Source organism: Pelobates fuscus, chromosome 9 (genome assembly GCF_036172605.1).
Source record: "Pelobates fuscus isolate aPelFus1 chromosome 9, aPelFus1.pri, whole genome shotgun sequence".
Classification (NCBI taxonomy): Eukaryota; Metazoa; Chordata; class Amphibia; order Anura; family Pelobatidae; genus Pelobates; species Pelobates fuscus.
In genome coordinates, this window is record NC_086325.1 from 9,469,317 (window position 1) to 9,489,969 (window position 20,653).

A 20,653-nucleotide genomic window follows, 5' to 3' on the forward strand; every position below is an offset into this window, starting at 1 on the left:
ACACATTGCTATATAATATAATGTCTGATTCACACACATTGCTATATAATATAATGTCTGATTCACAGTCGACACTGCTATATGATATAATGTCTGATTCACACACACATTGCTATATAATATAATGTCTGATTCACAGTCGACGCTGCTATATAATATGTCTGATTCACACACACATTGCTATATAATATAATGTCTGATTCACAGTCGACACTGCTATATAATATAATGTCTGATTCACACACATTGCTATATAATGTAATGTCTGATTCACACACTGCTATATAATATAATGTCTGATTCACACACACTGCTATATAATATAATGTCTGATTCACACACATTGCTATATAATATAATGTCTGATTCACACACATTGCTATATAATATAATATCTGATTCACACACACTGCTATATGATATAATGTCTGATTCACACACATTGCTATATAATAAAATGTCTGATTCACACACATTGCTATATAATATAATGTCTGATTCACACACATTGCTATATAATATAATGTCTGATTCACACACACTGCTATATAATATAATGCCTGATTCACACACATTGCTATATAATATAATGTCTGATTCACACACATTGCTATATAATATAATGTCTGATTCACACACATTGCTATATAATTTAATGTCTGATTCACACACACTGCTATATAATGTAATGTCTGATTCACCCACATTGCTATATAATATAATGTCTGATTCACACACTGCTATATAATGTAATGTCTGATTCACACACATTGCTATATAATATAATGTCTGATTCACACACATTGCTATATAATATAATGTCTGATTCACACACATTGCTATATAATATAATGTCTGATTCACACACATTGCTATATAATATAATGTCTGATTCACACACATTGCTATATAATATAATATCTGATTCACACACACTGCTATATAATATAATGTCTGATTCACACATATTGCTTTATAATATAATGTCTGATTCACACACATTGCTATATAATATAATGTCTGATTCACACACATTGCTATATAATATAATGTCTGATTCACAGTCGACACTGCTATATGATATAATGTCTGATTCACACACACATTGCTATATAATATAATGTCTGATTCACAGTCGACGCTGCTATATAATATAATGTCTGATTCACACACACATTGCTATATAATATAATGTCTGATTCACAGTCGACACTGCTATATAATATAATGTCTGATTCACACACATTGCTATATAATGTAATGTCTGATTCACACACTGCTATATAATATAATGTCTGATTCACACACACTGCTATATAATATAATGTCTGATTCACACACATTGCTATATAATATAATGTCTGATTCACACACATTGCTATATAATATAATATCTGATTCACACACACTGCTATATGATATAATGTCTGATTCACACACATTGCTATATAATAAAATGTCTGATTCACACACATTGCTATATAATATAATGTCTGATTCACACACATTGCTATATAATATAATGTCTGATTCACACACATTGCTATATAATATAATGTCTGATTCACACACATTGCTATATAATATAATATCTGATTCACACACACTGCTATATAATATAATGTCTGATTCACACATATTGCTATATAATATAATGTCTGATTCACACACACTGCTATATAATAGAATGCCTGATTCACACACATTGCTATATAATATAATGTCTGATTCACACACATTGCTATATAATAGAATACCTGATTCACACACATTGCTATATAATATAATGTCTGATTCACACACATTGCTATATAATATAATGTCTGATTCACACACATTGCTATATAATATAATGTCTGATTCACACACTGCTATATAATGTAATGTCTGATTCACACACATTGCTATATAATATCATGTCTGATTCACACACATTGCTATATAATGTAATGTCTGATTCACACACTGCTATATAATATAATGTCTGATTCACACACACTGCTATATAATATAATGTCTGATTCACACACATTGCTATATAATATAATGTCTGATTCACACACATTGCTATATAATATAATATCTGATTCACACACACTGCTATATGATATAATGTCTGATTCACACACATTGCTATATAATAAAATGTCTGATTCACACACATTGCTATATAATATAATGTCTGATTCACACACATTGCTATATAATATAATGTCTGATTCACACACATTGCTATATAATATAATGTCTGATTCACACACATTGCTATATAATATAATATCTGATTCACACACACTGCTATATAATATAATGTCTGATTCACACATATTGCTATATAATATAATGTCTGATTCACACACACTGCTATATAATAGAATGCCTGATTCACACACATTGCTATATAATATAATGTCTGATTCACACACATTGCTATATAATAGAATACCTGATTCACACACATTGCTATATAATATAATGTCTGATTCACACACATTGCTATATAATATAATGTCTGATTCACACACATTGCTATATAATATAATGTCTGATTCACACACTGCTATATAATGTAATGTCTGATTCACACACATTGCTATATAATATAATGTCTGATTCACACACATTGCTATATAATATAATGTCTGATTCACACACATTGCTATATAATATAATGTCTGATTCACACACACATTGATATATAATATAATGTCTCATTCACACACATTGCTATATACCGTAATATAATGTCTGATTCACACACATTGCTATATAATATAACGTCTGATTCACACACATTGCTATATAATATAATATCTGATTCACACACACTGCTATATGATATAATGTCTGATTCACACACATTGCTATATAATATAATGTCTCATTCACACACATTGCTATATAATGTCTGATTCACACACATTGCTATATAATATAATGTCTGATTCACAGTCGACACTGCTATATAATATAATGTCTGATTCACACACACATTGCTATATAATATAATGTCTGATTCACACACACATTGATATATAATATAATGTCTCATTCACACACATTGCTATATAATGTAATGTCTGATTCACACACATTGCTATATAATATAATGTCTCATTCACACACATTGCTATATAATATAATGTCTGATTCACACACAAATTGCTATATAATATAATGTCTCATTCACACACATTGCTATATAATGTAATGTCTCATTCACACACATTGCTATATAATATAATGTCTGATTCACACACATTGCTATATAATATAATGTCTGATTCACACACACATTGCTATATAATATAATGTCTGATTCACACACACATTGCTATATAATATAATGTCTCATTCACACACATTGCTATATAATATAATGTCTGATTCACACACACTGCTATATAATATAATGTCTGATTCACACACATTGCTATATAATATAATGTCTCATTCACACACATTGCTATATAATGTAATGTCTGATTCACACACAGTGCTATATAATATAATGTCTGATTCACAGACATTGCTATATAATATAATGTCTGATTCACACACACATTGCTATATAATATAATGTATGATTCACACACATTGCTATATAATGTAATGTCTGATTCACACACATTGATATATAATATAATGTCTCATTCACACACATTGCTATATAATGTAATGTCTGATTCACACACATTGCTATATAATATAATGTCTGATTCACACACAAATTGCTATATAATATAATGTCTCATTCACACACATTGCTATATAATTGCTATATTATGTAATGTCTCATTCACACACATTGCTATATAATATAATGTCTAATTCACACACATTGCTATATAATATAATGTCTGATTCACACACACATTGCTATATAATATAATGTCTGATTCACACACACATTGCTATATAATATAATGTCTGATTCACACACATTGCTATATAATATAATGTCTGATTCACACACACTGCTATATAATATAATGTCTGATTCACACACATTACTATATAATATAATGTCTCATTCACACACATTGCTATATAATGTAATGTCTGATTCACACACAGTGCTATATAATATAATGTCTGATTCACACACATTGCTATATAATATAATGTCTGATTCACACACACATTGCTATATAATATAATGTATGATTCACACACATTGCTATATAATGTAACGTCTGATTCACACACATTGCTGTATAATATAATGTCTGATTCACACACATTGCTATATAATATAATGTCTGATTCACACACATTGCTATATAATATAATGTCTGATTCACACACATTGCTTTATAATGTAATGTCTGATTCACACACATTGCTATATAATATAATGTCTGATTCACACACACTGCTATATAATATAATGTCTCATTCACACACATTGCTATATAATATAATGTGTGATTCACACACACTGCTATATAATATAATGACTGATTCACACACATTGGTATATAATATAATGTCTGATTCACACACACTGCTATATAATGTAATGCCTGATTCACACACATTGCTATATAATATAATGTCTGATTCACATACATTGCTATATAATGCAATGTCTGATTCACATACAGTGCTATATAATATAATGTCTGATTCACATACATTGCTATATAATGTAATGTCTGATTCACACACATTGCTATATAATATAATGTCTGATTCACACACATTGCTATATAATGTAATGTCTGATTCACATACATTGCTATATAATATAATGTCTGATTCACACATTGCTATATAATATAATGTCTGATTCACACACATTGCTATATAATATAATGTCTGATTCACACACATTGCTATATAATATAATGTCTGATTCACACACTGCTATATAATATAATGTCTGATTCACACACTGCTATATAATGTCTGATTCGCACACATTGCTATATAATATAATGTCTGATTCACACATTGCTATACAATATAATGTCTGATTCACACACATTGCTATATAATATAATGTCTGATTCACACACACATTGCTATTTAATATAATGTCTGATTCACACACACATTGCTATATAATATAATGTCTGATTCACACACTGCTATATAATATAATGTCTGATTCACACACTGCTATATAATATAATGTCTGATTCACACACACTGCTATATAATATTTCTGATTCGCACACATTGCTATATAATATAATGTCTAATTCACACACATTGCTATATAATAAAATGTCTGATTCACACACACTGCTATATAATATAATGTCTGATTCACACACATTGCTATATGATATAATGTCTGATTCACACACACTGCTATATAATGTAATGCCTGATTCACACACATTGCTATATAATATAATGTCTGATTCACACACATTTCTATATAATGTAATGTCTGATTCACACATTGCTATATAATATAATGTCTCATTCACACACATTGCTATATAATGTAATGTCTCATTCACACACATTGCTATATAATATAATGTCTGATTCACACACATTGCTATATAATATAATGTCTGATTCACACACATTGCTATATAATATAAGTCTGATTCACACACATTGCTATATAATGTAATGTCTGATTCACACACATTGCTGTATAATATAATGTCTGATTCACACACACTGCTGTATAATATAATGTCTGATTCACACACATTGCTATATAATATAATGTCTGATTCACACACATTGCTATATAATATAATGTCTCATTCACACACATTGCTATATAATATAATGTGTGATTCACACACACTGCTATATAATATAATGACTGATTCACACACATTGGTATATAATATAATGTCTGATTCACACACACTGCTATTTAATATGTCTGATTCACACATTGCTATACAATATAATGTCTGATTCACACACATTGCTATATAATATAATGTCTGATTCACACACACATTGCTATATAATATAATGTCTGATTCACACACACATTGCTATTTAATATAATGTCTGATTCACACACATATTGCTATATGATATAATGTCTGATTCACACACTGCTATATAATATAATGTCTGATTCACACACTGCTATATAATATAATGTCTGATTCACACACACTGCTATATAATATTTCTGATTCGCACACATTGCTATTATAGCAATGTGTGCGAATCAGAAATATTATATAGCAGTGTGTGTGAATCAGACATTATATTATATAGCAATGCTATTTAATATAATGTCTGATTCACACACATTGCTATATAATAAAATGTCTGATTCACACACATTTCTATATAATGTAATGTCTGATTCACACACATTGCTATATAATGTAATGTCTGATTCACACATTGCTATATAATATAATGTCTGATTCACACATTGCTATATAATATAATGTCTGATTCACACATTGCTATATAGTATAATGTCTGATTCACACATTGCTATATAATATAATGTCTGATTCACACACACACACATTTAATCAGACTTTTTTTAAACGTTTATTTCCAGGCAGAAAAAGTAAAAGATAAGTTTAGTCCCCTGAAGCAAAGGTCTCCCCCCGCTGGCCGCCCCCATCTGTCCCCAGAGGAAGTCAAAGACTCGGACCAAGCGGTGAGAATGAGTGCGAGCTTCATGGGTAGGGTGGGGGTGGAAGGGGGTTATCCATGTGCAATGGGCATCAGCCTATTCCTGGGCATCCAGAACAGAGGGGTCATTCCCATTCACTAAACGCCTTCAGAAATGTGCATTGAGTGCTTTAGCTGATGATTTTAGCCTATCAGATTCCTGAATCATGTCTCGGACTGCGTCGAAACGGGCAGAGGGAGTGAGTGCTGGATTCAACACTTTGTAGTTAAACCATTTATTAACCGTTTAAACTCTTGATGTAAATCGGTGCCCAGGAACCTACTCGCACCATAACAACTTCATGTAGCAACCATGGGGATTTCTCAAGCAGGATTTAACAATTAGGGGATTTAACAATTAAGAGAATGTAGTTTTTGTGTATATATCCTGCCCCTGCAATATGTCTGCCTTTTAGGAGTTAAATCACTTAGTTTATACAGCCCTAGCTACACCTCCTCTGGCTGAGACTCACACATCCTCCCTGCACACATCCTGAAAAAGAGTCTAGTTTTTAGCTTCCCTTATTGCACATTGTGTTTAATTTAGAATTTATCTCCTTCTCTGTTAATAGCCTGCAGGATCCTCCTGTGTGTGATTAAAGCTCATTCAACAGAGCAGGAGATATGAACTTCTAAAGTAAACACACTGTGCTGTCAGATCTGATTGAAAATTAAACCATTTTGTATTCATGCAAGCTGTGTCAGTCATAGCTAGGGGAGGTGTGGCTAGGGCTTCATAAATAGAAACAAAGTGATTTAACTCCTAAATGGCAGATAATTGAGCAGTAAGACTGCAGAGGCATGTTCTATACACTAAATACACTCAGTTACACTAACGGCAATACGAAAATGCTTCATTTGGCTAAAGCTGTGTTTGTGCGTAGAGCGTCCCTTCAACAATTGGGATATAACAATAGGGGGTTTAACTCTTTCATTGGCAGAGAGAGAATGGCCACGTGTTTTTAACCATTCCACAAGGAAATGGGATCTAATCTTATCGTTAGCGGAACCACCAGTAAAAGTTAACCCTTTACGTGCAATTGAAGAACTGATAGTACACCTTAACCTTTTTGGAAAACACCAATGGACATTTAACCGTTTCATGCCCAGAAGGCAGCAGTCAGGGAATTTAACCTTTTCACAAGCGTAGGAGTTCAACCAGCCAAAAGTAAAAACGGACGCGGCAAACTGTCAGAGGGCCGGCTTGGAAACTATTTAGAATTATGTCAAGTTTTAGTCTAAATCTAGCAAATGGTTCGTTTAGTAAATCGATCCCCTAAATCTCCAAATTAGGAAGATACTGACAGCCCTGAGTTTACTGTAAGTAGTTTCAAATAGGAAAGTTTCTAAGATGAAAGAATTGGGAATATGTTCTGTTTTGTTGTGAAATTTCGTTCATCACGGACCAATCTGCAGGCCTTGGGAAGTGAGGGGATCCTGACAGAATTCCTGTGTTACTCTATTCACACTGTATCAGTTCCATGATACGAGGATGGGTTACAGAGGCAGCTGCCTCATTATAGCTCAGTTAGCCACCGCTGCTTGCTTTTTCACCCTCTAAGACTGCTGGTAACGCAATGATATCCTGATACTTATATACATATACAGTCTTATTCCTGACTGCTGGGAGTAATATTGTGCGGTGTTATACTTTCATATCCCCACTAGGGGGTGTCATAGTACCTGGTATAATGTCTTCATTCACAAAGTATTAAAATAGCCGATTTACGAGGGTCAGAAAAAAATTATCCTCACTCTGGATGTAGAATTTCTTTTAGTCAAGTTTTAGAAAAGACAAATATATAATTTCTCTCCGTAATCTCCTTGCTTTTCAATACACTTTGCTACGAGCTACGAACACATCGCTGGAGGTGAATATTGGTCCTCGTAGAGCTGCTTACAGGGGACCAAACAGGTGAGAGTCCGATAGAGCAAGATCAGGACTATAGGGAGGATGCTTTAACACCTTCGATAAAAACCCGATCACGGCACGCTGCTCTTCTCTCTTGCAAATCACAAGTGGGGCAGACATTTTTTTTTGCACCGCACTTACAAATGAACTGACGTAACACGTTCACAATGGAGCCGCAGTGACTGGGGAGACAGTGACCAGCTAACCGAAATTTTAATATAACAGGAGTGCGGATCATTTTTGACTGACCCTCGTATAACAAATTTCTTCAACATTTGATTGAAATCGATTTTAAGATATTTTTTATTGACGGATTTGAATAGCCGCCTTTTGTAGTTATTTCCCTCTTTGTTGATAGGGGTTTCGTGCTGTTTAAAGTGATTTCTGTGAATTAAACCAGGGATTTGGCATGTTTCTTACATTCAGGCGCAGAAGGAAAAGCTGCACGCAGAATTGAAGAAAGTTCTGCAGCAGAAAGTACAGAGAGAAACCTGCGGAGAGATCGACGCCAGGATGGAGACTCACATCAACATCACAGAGGTAGTAGCGGTGTGTCTCACGGGGTGATTATTGGAAGCATATATTTCAGATTGGCAGACATTGTACAAGTAAATTGAAACATATAACAAATTCTCTGCATGATTACCGTGTTGTTATAACTGTTACCCGTGTCAGTGCACATTGAAATCGGGCCCCTTTTCTCATCTTATAACCCCCCAAACCTAATTTCATCTCATTTTATGGTTCAGAAACATGGCAGGAAGACCATAAAGACTATCAGTTTAGAAACATGGTCTGATACAAGGTGTATGTATATGGCTGAAGGATTCTGTCATATACTAAAGATAGGGAGGAAGATTTTTTTCCATATATACTTCATTAAAACTAAATAATAAAAAAAACATCTATTTTCTTGCAATATTTGATGAAAGGTTATTTAAAAAAAATAAATAGTTTTGAGTAAGATGTGAAGCCCCTTGGCTAGCCAAGCGTAGGTAAATCACACCATTAAGGGCCCAGTCTGCCCCACAATAACCTTCAGATGCCACTATTCAATGATCCTACCTCTTTGTGATTAACGGTCTTATAATTGAATCTATATACCTTTATAACTCTATAATAACTCGTATGACTGCCTGAGAATGCCTCCATTGTGTTATTGTTATGTTACGTTACACTATACATTTTACCTAAAAGATTATCATTTGGTTGTTTATTTTGAATTGCTATGGTGACCAAAACTATCAATACAAGTGTTAAATACAAAAAATAGTTTTGAGGTTACAGTCGTCCTTTAAGTGAAGTTTGCACACTTACAGTGTTTTTCAACAAATGTCATTGAGCATCTGATATAGACTGAGAGACACGCAATCTAAGATGGTAGTTAGGAGAGTGGCTGAGACACTGAAGCGATTGGATGGGTGCCACATTTAGATCCTTAATAATGTGCATTATATGTCTGCTCAACAGGAAAAACTGAAAGCCTCTGAGATGGTGGAAGTGATAGTAGAGACTGAACCCCAAAGTGGCATGAGTGGCATCAGTATCTCTGGAGGAGGTAGAGAAGGACTTTTCATCTCAGACCTCCTAAAAGACTCTCCCGCTGCCAAAACCTTGCCTCTTTTAGAAGGTAAGACCAGTCACGGTTGGGCATTTTGGCCATATACGCACCTTCTAGCTCTCGGCAGCCCTCAACAATGTCCCCTCCTCTTTCCAATAGGTGACCAGATCCTGAGCGCCCGTGTCTTTTTCGAAAATGTGAAGTATGAAGATGCTCTGAGAATCCTGCAGTGTGCTGAACAATACAAAGTCTCCTTCTGCCTAAAAAGGACCGTGCCATCAGCCGATGTCACAGTGTCACCAACTTCTGGAAGTGTGGAGGTCAAGGGTCCAAAGGCAAAAATGCCTAAAATGGTAAATCCAGTTTATATCAATTGCTTTACATGGTATACATTTCCTTTACTCTCTACTTTTATATTCCATCTTTTTGTTAATGTAGTTTTAGTTTAGTGGTTTACACAGAATTCATGGACTTATGTACAAACTTTGGTATCATTCAGCAGGAATTATTATTATACTTTATTTATACCAACACATTCCGCAGCACTGTAGATGGGCAGAATTGGTACAAATTATAAGGCAAAGGAACAATACATGTGAGACAATACAACATTTGGCACAGAGGCAGAGTTGAGGGTACTATTCCTGTGGGAACTTACAATCTAGATGGATAGGACAGTTGAGAAACAGGAGGTGTGCACTGCAAGCGTGAGTTGAGAACATTTATTGGGTAAGTGGAATGCGTTAGTTACTGAGTTTAGTGGTAGGCTTCTCTGAACACAAATGTCTTTAGGGAGCGCTTAACGAAAGGCAAACTATGGGAAAGTCTGATATCTTGGGGAGAGTGCGTTTCAGAGTGTTGGTGTCCTGTGAGAGAAGTCCTGTAGCCTAGCATGGGTAGAGGTGATAAGAGAAGATGCAAGGAGCATGTCATTGTTAGGGCTGGAGGATATTTGTGGATTAGTGATGACAGGTAATGGAAAGTGGCGTTAGTAAGGCTTTTTGGGGCAGGGTGTCGTCCAACTTTAGAACGTATACCCACAGCTGTTCCCAGTGTTATAACTAGTGTTATACAGTTTTCCATAATGATGAGGTCAAATGACTGAACAATTTACTAATGAGACATGTCTTTATATGTCTTTTCAGACCGTTAAAAGCCTTACGCCGGTAAAGAAGAAAAAGAAGAAGGTTCCAAGTCAAGTAAAGGTTTCAGAAGAAGGTTCCATGGAAGCTTTGAAAGGGTCTGAAATATCCGTGGGCAGCATGGAGATTCCACCTGTAGACGTTGAATTCTCCTTTCCCAAATTCTCCAAGCTTTTAAAAATGAAATCTGTGACTGAGACCAGCACTGTAACCAAGACAGCCGAGGTTACCACAAAAGCTTCCAATGTGGAACAAAAATGGGCAAAAATTAAGTTTCCTCGTCTAAGAGTCAAAGAAGCAGCAGCAGGAGCTGTTTCTGTGGAAGTCCCTGAAATCAAGACATCATTACCGAAAGGCAGTCCTGATACAGAAGAAAAGGATAAACCTGCCTCCAAGTTTGGAATCTCTGTTCCTAAAATTAAAAAACCTAAAGTAGAAGCCACAGTGTCAAAACCAGAAGTTGAACTTTCTGTTCCAAAGTTGGAGATTGAAACCAAAACCCCACAAGTTGAACTTGATATACCTCTGCGAACAATGAAGACTGATACACAAGAGATATCAACAACAGAAAGTATTAAAATGGCTATGATGAATGCTTCAGCCAAAATTCCAGATGTGGAAATTAAAGTTCCATCTTCCCACATTGAGGTGGAGGCACCAGATATAAAAATTAGCACACCCCATGTGTCAACAGTTGGAATTTGCACATCAGTTTGTGATAAGAAATCAGACATCACTGTTGAAGTAAAACCCAAAACAGAGATTACATTTCCCACTGTGGAAATTGCCCCACCTAAACTTGACATGGACTTGGGCCTAGCAAAACCTGAAGGTGTGGTTGTAGATGAGCCAACTGGAAGTGCTGTGAAAGGTTTCCAAATAAAACTGCCAACGTTTGGCAAGTCTGCAAAAACCTCCACTGCTGAGATGGAAGTCTCTCCCCCCAAAATAAAAAAAGATATTGAGGTGAAAGCATTTGAAGATAGGTTTAAAATGCCTTCTATAAAAACTCCAGAAATTGGAATTTCTTTCCCCACAGGCAAACTGGAAGGCGATAGTCCTGATGGAAAACAAAAATTGTCCATGAAAATGCCATCCTTGGATGTTTCCGCTCCTAAAGTTGATATTTTTTTACCCAAGGCAAACTTAGATTTAGATATCTCTGGAGAAACTGGAATTCCAGATGTAACATTGAAGATGCCTAAAGCCAGTCCTCCTAAAATTGGAATGAAAGTTAAAGACGCCTATGCAGACTCTATGAAGATTAAAGGTGACATCCCACAGGTGGACTTGAAACATGATCAGATTGAAGCTGAACTCTCAGTTGGAATTCCAGATGTGACCTTCAAGCTGCCTAAAGTAGGCCTTTCCATACCTGGAGAAAAGATAGAAGCACGAGAAATTCATGATGAAGTCACAACAGGAAAACTGGAAAGTGAGGGGCAGGATTTCAAACTGAGAGGGCCTAAAATTAAATTGCCGAGTTTTGGACTTTCACCATCCAAAGATAAGCCTGATATACCACACCCTGAATTGGAAATTTCAGACAAAGAATCTAAATTACAGTCTGAGGGTAAAGTAGCATTTTCTTCGATAAAGGTGCCGTCACTTGCTATTTCATTGCCAAAAGTACCAGACATTCAACCAGGGAAACTGGAAGTCACTGTACCCACAACCAAAGTAGATATCAAAGCACCAGACTTGGAAGGTGCCAGTAAGTATGACCTGAAGTTGAAAATGCCCAAAGTATCTTTACCCCAGTTGGAAGTGTCTACAAAAGTTGAAAAACCTCAAGTATCACCCCCAAAAATTGGTATTCATATGCCAAAGATAGAGTCAAAAGTTAAAGAAGGGGACCTGACAGAGAAGGGGGATAAATTCACTCTTCCAAAACTAGATATTTCAGTTCCCAAGATAAAACCTGCTGAAGTTGACATAACCCCACCAAAAGCAGATTTTGACATTTCTGTAGAGAAGCCCAAAATAGGACTGAAGGCTCCAAAAGTGGGATCTGATGCAATTGCCTTTGATGGGGAGATTGGGGATTCAAAATTGGGTTTTCCATCTGTCAAAATACCATCACTTGAGATAGACACACCAAAGTTTGACATTGATTTCAATTTGCAGAAAGTCAAACTGGAGGGATCAGATGTTCTTATTGAACAACCAGACAGCAATGTGCAGATGCCAAAAATTACTTTCCCTAAGCTTACTGATGTGACCAAAGAAATGTCTGTTGAAATTAATGTTCCAAAGATCACTAGTGACATCTCTTTACCAAGAGCTAGCACAGAAATGAAGAGGCCTGAATTTGGAGGCGTGGATCTTTTTGACAGAGGAGCAAAGATAAGCCTGCCGAAAATTGAGATAGGATTAGGAAAGCCCTCAGATGAGGAAACATCTGACATTAAGCTCCCAAAAGTGAAACTAGAAGGGCCAGATGTAGAGGGCATAGAAGCTAAACTGAAACTACCATCCATGAAGATGCCTTCCGTTGCCATTACAGCACCAAAGGTACCAGATGTTGACATTGATGCAAGTTTGCCAAAGGTTGGCATAGAAGGATTAAGCAAAGAAGAAGTGACAGGAGAATTGGCCACTGATAGTGAGATTAAATTGAAAACATCAAAGTTTTCTCTCCGCAAACTTGGAATTTCTGGACCCAAATTTAAAAAAGGTGGGGAGGCAGATATTAAAACATCTCCTCTGGATGGAGTAGGAGAAATCTCAGTTAAGTCTCCAAAGATGAAAATGCCAAAATTTGGGATTACTTTCCCCAAATCAAAGCAAGAAGCTGATGTGGCCATTTCTAAACCAGCTCTAGAAATGGATACAAAAACAAAGAAGGCAAAGGCAGCAGTATCAGTTGGTCAAATCGATGCCCATTCTGAAGGGAAGGTAAAGCTTCCTTCGGTCACACTTCCCACGGTAGATATCTCAGCACCAAAATTAGAAGTAGATATTGCAATTCCAAAAGGAGAAACTTCTCACACTGAGCATAAACCTTCCGATATCAGTATTGACATACCAGAAGTGAAACTCAACCTGCCGAAATTTTCAATGCCAAAATTTGGAAGCAAGAGCAAAGGAAGTGATGTTGATGTGGAGATGGAAAACACCAAATTACACGGCAAAGTTGCTACAGCTAAATTGTCTGGTGGTACAGATACTTCCTCAGATGGAGGCAGCTCCAATGGGAAGGGAAAGGGGAAAATGAAAATGCCTGCAATAAAAATGCCTTCATTTGGAATTTCAAAAAAAGAAGCAGATGTTTCTGACATCAAACTGGAAGTCAGCCCTCCTGAAGTTAAACTAAAGAAAGCAAAAGAAGCTGTAAAAGAAACCAAAGTGGAGGTAGATAGCAAAGAAAGTGATGGAAAAACATCTTTCATAAAAATGCCCACCTTTAAAATGTCACCTCCCAAAGTCAAAACACCTGATTTAGAACTTGCTGTAAAAGGTTCTAAAGAAGACCTTCACTTACCTGATATTCAAGTCAAAGTTCCCCAAGTTGAATTGCCTTCTTTTGGGATAAAAAGTGAGAAATCAGCAGATGTCACTTTGCCAAAAGCAGAAGCAAAATTATCAGGAAGGATCAGCGGCCTAGATATTGGTGAAAAAATAAGAATACCATCACTTGGAACCTCCACACTACAGGAAGTGCCATCATTGCAGATTTCTGTCCCGTGTATTAAACCTGAGCCTTGTATCTCTTCACCAAAGGCGGAAGTGGATGTTTCTGATGCAGATATCAAAGCATATGAAGGAGACTTAAAAATACCTAAACTTCCATCAGTCTCTGTTCCAAGTCTGGAATTAGATATTGGTTTACCCAAACCCACCTCAGAAGTTGAATTTGCCCTAGAAAAGTCAGACATGAAATTGAAGATGCCAAAAGTCGAACTGCCAAACTTTGGAGAATATGGCCGAACTGTTGATGCCAAAGTGGACACTGAAGTCAGTAAATATAAAACCGGTGAAGCAGAAGCAAAGATCAAGGGATCTAAAATAAAAATGCCTCACTTTGATATTTCTTTGTCAAGAGGCAAATCAGATGAAGAAGGCATACCATTTATTGAAGGAGAGTTGAAGATGCATGGAACAGAGCTGGAGACATCCACATCAGAGGGAAGGTTTAGTATGCCATCTGTAGAGTTGCCCAAAATATCCACTCCCAAAATTAGAGCTCCAGAACTGGACCTTGAAGTCAGCCTTAGCAAGGATGGTTCAAAAACTGGAGACCACGCAAAGACACATGGAGCTGATGTAGCCCTCCCTGATGTCGGACTTCCTGATTTAAAATTAAAAATGCCAAAAGTAAAATTACCTAAATTTGGTGGCTCCAATGTTGATGAAGAAACCACCAAATTGGATGTTAAGGCTGTCAAAACTGAAGAGATTGAAGACTCAGGGAAAATGGGCTTCAAAATAAAAATGCCTAAGCTTCAAGTGGGCCCTATGAAAGGTAGAGATGATGGCTCTGTAGAAATGGAAGGTGACCACAAAAAGACAGTAAAAGATGTTGCAAAGACTTCAGATCATGAGGATTCTGAAAACAGCAGAAGGTTTAAGATCAAGATGCCCTCATTTGGAATTTCGAAAGAAGGCACTGGTGCTGCAACAGAATCCTTGCATCCAACCGAAGAAGGAGGTGAACTGAAATTTAAAATGCCTAAAATCTCCATTCCTGATGTTGGATTTTCAGGAAGTGAAACTGAAGGTGACATTTCTTTGGAAAGTGGTCAGACCAAGGCTCTAAGTGCAGATTCCAAGGTAAAAGTCCCCAAATCATCCAGTCTTGAGAATTTAGAAATAGATGTGGGTCTCAAGATGCCCAAAATCAAGATGCCAACAATTGGCATGCCAGGTTGGAAGTCAGATGATGATATGAATGTTTATCTGGAAGAAGATTTAGAAGGAAGGAAATCTGCCTTCAAGATGCCAGATGTGGAAATATCCACTCCAAAGATCAAAGCACATGCCGAATATAATGTGGATGGAGCAAAACTAGAAGACAGTTGGTCGAAGGAGATGGAGACAGAATTGATTAGTACCAAAAAGGCCAGCAAAGACCATGGTACAACAGAGGAAGAATCTGGGAAGAAATACAAAGTAAAGCTACCCAAGTTTGGAATAAGCTTGCCAAAACCTATTCCAGGTGATGTGGAACTAACAACACCAAAGATAAAATCGAGTGTCAAAGAAGCAGAAATCAGTGTAAAGACTCCAAGTTCTGACCATGAATCAGACCAACATGAGGGAAAGAAAAGCCGAAGAAATATTTTTTCACTAGGAAAGAACAAGGAGCGAAATGCAGCTCTTTTAACATCAGATGCAGATATCACCTTAGAAGGTGAAGGCCCAGAACTGAAGATCAAGATGCCAAAAATAAAGATGAAGCCATCCTTTGGAAGAGGTAAAACCAAAGGGGCAGAAGTAAATGGGGAGTTAGATGCTTCTGCTAGTGGAGATACTGATGCAGAATTGAGTCCTGAGGGCAAGTCCTCAAAGAAAAAGTTCCCCAAGCTAGGATTTTCTTCTTCTAAAGGAAATGCAGGGGATGTTAGTGTTAATGGCACAAGTTCATCTGGCCGCCCAAATGATGACCATGAGGTGAATGGATCGCAGGACAGTGTAGCAAAAATGGGAAAACTCAAAATGCCCAAGCTGGAAATTTCCACTCCACACAAGGGCAAAGAATCTGATGTGGAAATGAATTTAAAGTTGGTCAAGGGTGAGGACCAAGATTACAAAGAGGAAAGTCACGAAAGCTCCTTTACATCTAAATTTAAGTCTTTTTCAGGCTTTAAGAAGAAAGAAAAGGGTGAGGAACACCTTAGTAGTTCTCCTGCCAAAACAGATGTGGAAACCAAGGGGGAAGGAGATGCAAAATCAGGGAGGTCGAAAATTTCTCTGGGGTTTCTGTCAAGTAAATCCAAAGGGGAATATACAGTGGACAATAGCGGGATTGAGAAGGACACTGAAGGGGAAAGTAGTAAAGAAAAAAAATATAAAATACCCAAATTATCTCTCAGTCCCAAACCAGAGACAGAGATATCAACACAGACAAGTGAAATCACACAGGAGGGCTGCCAAGAAGGGTTCACAATTGGCATGCCGAAGGTGGGATTCACAACCCACCATGAGGAACATACAGTAGAAGAAAAGGTTGCTGGAGGCTTCTTGAAAATCACAACGACAAAGCAAATCAAGACAGAGACTGTAACAGAAAAAACACTGTCCATATAGATGAGACAATTGACTACTCAGTCAAGAACTTTTTATCGCAACAGTGCTAATTTGTTACAGGCTGTGGACGCAGCCTTAATGCTCTTACTCATTCTCTATCTTTCATTTTCAAAGAACAGCGGCCTTGGAAAAAGTCAAAAGAGAGGTGATACTTTTTTTTTCTGTGTGTGTTTGCGAGTAGCCTTTATTTATTTAAAACAAGCTGCTCCGCATATCGTACATGTGGACATGGGGGGATTAGACTGGGAGGGTGGAAGTATCTTTTGGGTTGGTGAGACCTTAGCATGAGCTTTGCTTCCAAGTTCTTGATGAAATTCTCAACGCACCAAATCAGATTTTACAATGTAAAAATCAAACACAGAAAGCCTTTTATAGAGTCAGGGGGAAGTATGATTTGCGTATTCACTTTAAAAACTGTAAATATCAAATGCAAATATGTACCATTTTACTGGAGGAAAGTGATTGGGTTGGAAATGTGATAATGGAGGTCAGAAGGTTCAAAATAGACAAAAGAGGAAAAAAAATGTTCAAAGAGAACACCGATTGATGACTGATCACCTGAAAGAAACAGGACGAGACATTTCTTTATTGTCTTCCCTCTCGTTGTGTTATTTACTAGAGTGAGAATCGAAAGTGAATTTCAAATTTAAAGTCAGAGTAACCGAACTCAAAAAAATGCATAGCTGACTTAGAGAATGTTTTTAGTTCAGCAAATTAAACTTTAAATTTGAAATCCACTTTGAATTCTCACCTTAGTGAAAAGCCTGGTAAGTTTCTTTGATGATCGTCTTCTAAGCTGAACTTGATCGAGGTCCTGGCCATGGTGGTCCACCACCCTCTTCAACCATGATTGTTCTAGGACAGATGGAGACTAAATATTTTACCCTCATTTATTCAGAAATAAAGCCATATTATGCACACTGCTGTAACCACCACAACTATCTAACCAAGAACAGGCAGTCTGTTAGACCACATATACAGTGTCCTTGTCAGTTGACCATGACAATCGAGAACCATTTATTTAGGGAATGAATAAAATACTGATGGGTCAGCTGTTATGTTTTACTTGTGAATTTACTTACTGGCAATCCTCTAGAACCCAAAATGTGGGCAATTCACTAAAAATCAGACATGGCGAAACTTAAGATTCTAATAATGTATTGTGAAACTTGTGAGCTAACACTTACTGCGGTGCTCAGTAACAGCTTGACGTAAAGAGGGTTACGTACTCATTGTGTATCCGTGGGTACAAGATCTGTTTAAATCATCTCAACACACTCTGCTGAAACAGCGTGAATTATATTAGCAATGGGCAATATTAATCTGGATGTATAGCTTTTATCTGACACCTGTTGTATTTTTTTTTATTTTATTTATAATGATATATTTTATGATATTAACACTTTCAGAGCCAGATGTGTTTCAATCATGCCAGGACAGAACGTGTCCATTATTCTATTCTACCAGTAAAATTACGCAGCATTAAAGCTCATAAACCAGAAAAAAAGCCTCCTAGCCTCTTTAAAGAGCCATTCCAATGTACGGCACCATTTAGCCATCCTTCTATGCGCAGTGTCAGACGCCATCGCGCGTTTTTGGTTATCAATATATGTTTTAAATCCACTTTATTTAAAGCTACAGTTTCCTGATTTAGTGCTTCTCCTGGGCTAAACCCTCTGGAGATCTGTAAAATAATATGTTTTTTAACACGTGTCTATTTATAAATTTATTTTCCAAAGTAAATCCGGGCAACAGGAGCACCTGATTACTTATGTTTACCCGGCGCCATGTTGGGTAAGAGCACCTCACACGCTATTTAGCAGTCGGGGTTATTTATACACATAGCAGGAAGCTTTTTAACTTGACGTATTCTTATCTTGGTTTCTTCATTTTAGGGGTAAATCAGACTAAATTAGATTTTAGTTTGCAGCTTTCTCGAGTGCTTTATTACCCAAGTACTGAGAGTGACCTCCTACAATCATTACTGTCCTTTTTTCATTATTGCTTTTTTACCAGCAATTACTATAAATTTGTTACTGATTCTAACCAGTCTCCTGGTGCCTTATTGCTCTAATAGGGGCATTAACTAGTCTCAAGGGTGCCTTATTTCACTGATGGGGGCATTAACTAGTCCCCTGGGTGCCTTAATGCCCTGTGAGTGTCAGTAGCCAGTCTCCTTTGTGCCTTATTGCTCTGATGGGGGCACCAACCAGTCTCCTTGGTGCCTTATTGCACGTATCCTGTAGTTCCAGATCAGTTGGAGAGCTACTTGTTTACCATAGGCCTATTCAATGGCAAGTGTACAATTGTGGCTCTGTAAATGAAATGGAAAATACTGCCGTTTGCTTTGCTGCGTAATGATACTGGTTACCTGTTAAAACAGATTTCAAACACTGACGCACACATTTAACGACACCACATATTTAGGTTTTAATATTTGACCTTCACATCTCCAAAGCCATATTGCCAAACTCGCGTCACCCTACATCAGTCCCAAGTCATGGCCCCCTGTTAAGCTGGCGTCCCCTATATGTGTTGTCTTGTGAAAGACCTCACTACCTGCCAAGAATCCTCATCAAACAATATGGCCCCCAGCGCGTCTCTCTGCTGGGTAGAAGTACGGTGTATATTGAGGGCAGTAAATTCGATTTTTCTATGAGGAGCAGAGATAGTGAATAGCAATGGGTTAAATTGACGTATTCTTTGTATAATCATCTTTTTTGAAGGTTGTGAAGGAGCTCCTCGCCTCACAAACTGGTGTGAAATCTACGTTCTTGTAATTTGTAATAACAATTCTCATTGTATGTGGCCTAATTATGGGGAAATCCAGATTACTACAAGATGTATAATGTTTGTATTACCATCATCATTAATGATTAAATACTATCAAAGTGACCTTTTATTTGAAGTGCGCTATCATCCTGTAAAGAAACAAACTAACCCGCCTTCTGCTTAAAGGGTATTATCACTTCTTTTATTTTTTATTTTTATCGGTGGTGTTTTGATGTAGTAATCAGACATTTAATAAAAAAATGTTTAATAAACATTTAATTGAAAATACTGGTGTTTTGTTTCGATGGTCTGTAAAACCCTGTTGTGTGCTCCAAAATTAAAGCGAGTTGTTTAATTGCAAATAAACATGACGAGGGCTGGAAAGGGGGGCTAGGG

At 36.6% G+C, this 20,653-nt stretch overlaps 1 protein-coding gene and 1 long non-coding RNA gene across 3 annotated transcripts in view; both read left to right on the plus strand.

Moving 5' to 3' along the window:
* PRX (periaxin) overlaps nucleotides 1-18,688 on the plus strand; it is a 43,977-nt gene extending 25,289 nt beyond the window's left edge. The window contains exons 3-8 of one of the 2 annotated variants that reach the window (XR_010085270.1): nucleotides 6,506-6,607; nucleotides 8,960-9,073; nucleotides 10,004-10,163; nucleotides 10,254-10,447; nucleotides 11,240-18,010; nucleotides 18,051-18,688. Coding sequence is in view for 1 of the 2 variants with exons in the window: in XM_063431113.1 (XP_063287183.1) it covers nucleotides 9,047-9,073; nucleotides 10,004-10,163; nucleotides 10,254-10,447; nucleotides 11,240-17,485 (6,627 nt within the window). In the remaining variant the exon portion in view is untranslated. Of the gene's footprint in view, nucleotides 1-6,505; nucleotides 6,608-8,959; nucleotides 9,074-10,003; nucleotides 10,164-10,253; nucleotides 10,448-11,239 lie in introns of both variants that reach the window. The other variant, XM_063431113.1, reaches the window with a different exon arrangement.
* Nucleotides 18,689-19,079: 391 nt separating this feature from the next.
* On the plus strand, nucleotides 19,080-20,033 carry LOC134572261 (uncharacterized). The gene is made up of 2 exons (XR_010085271.1): nucleotides 19,080-19,697; nucleotides 19,732-20,033. It is a non-coding gene; the product is annotated as an uncharacterized LOC134572261 (long non-coding RNA).
* Nucleotides 20,034-20,653: the final 620 nt, after the last annotated feature.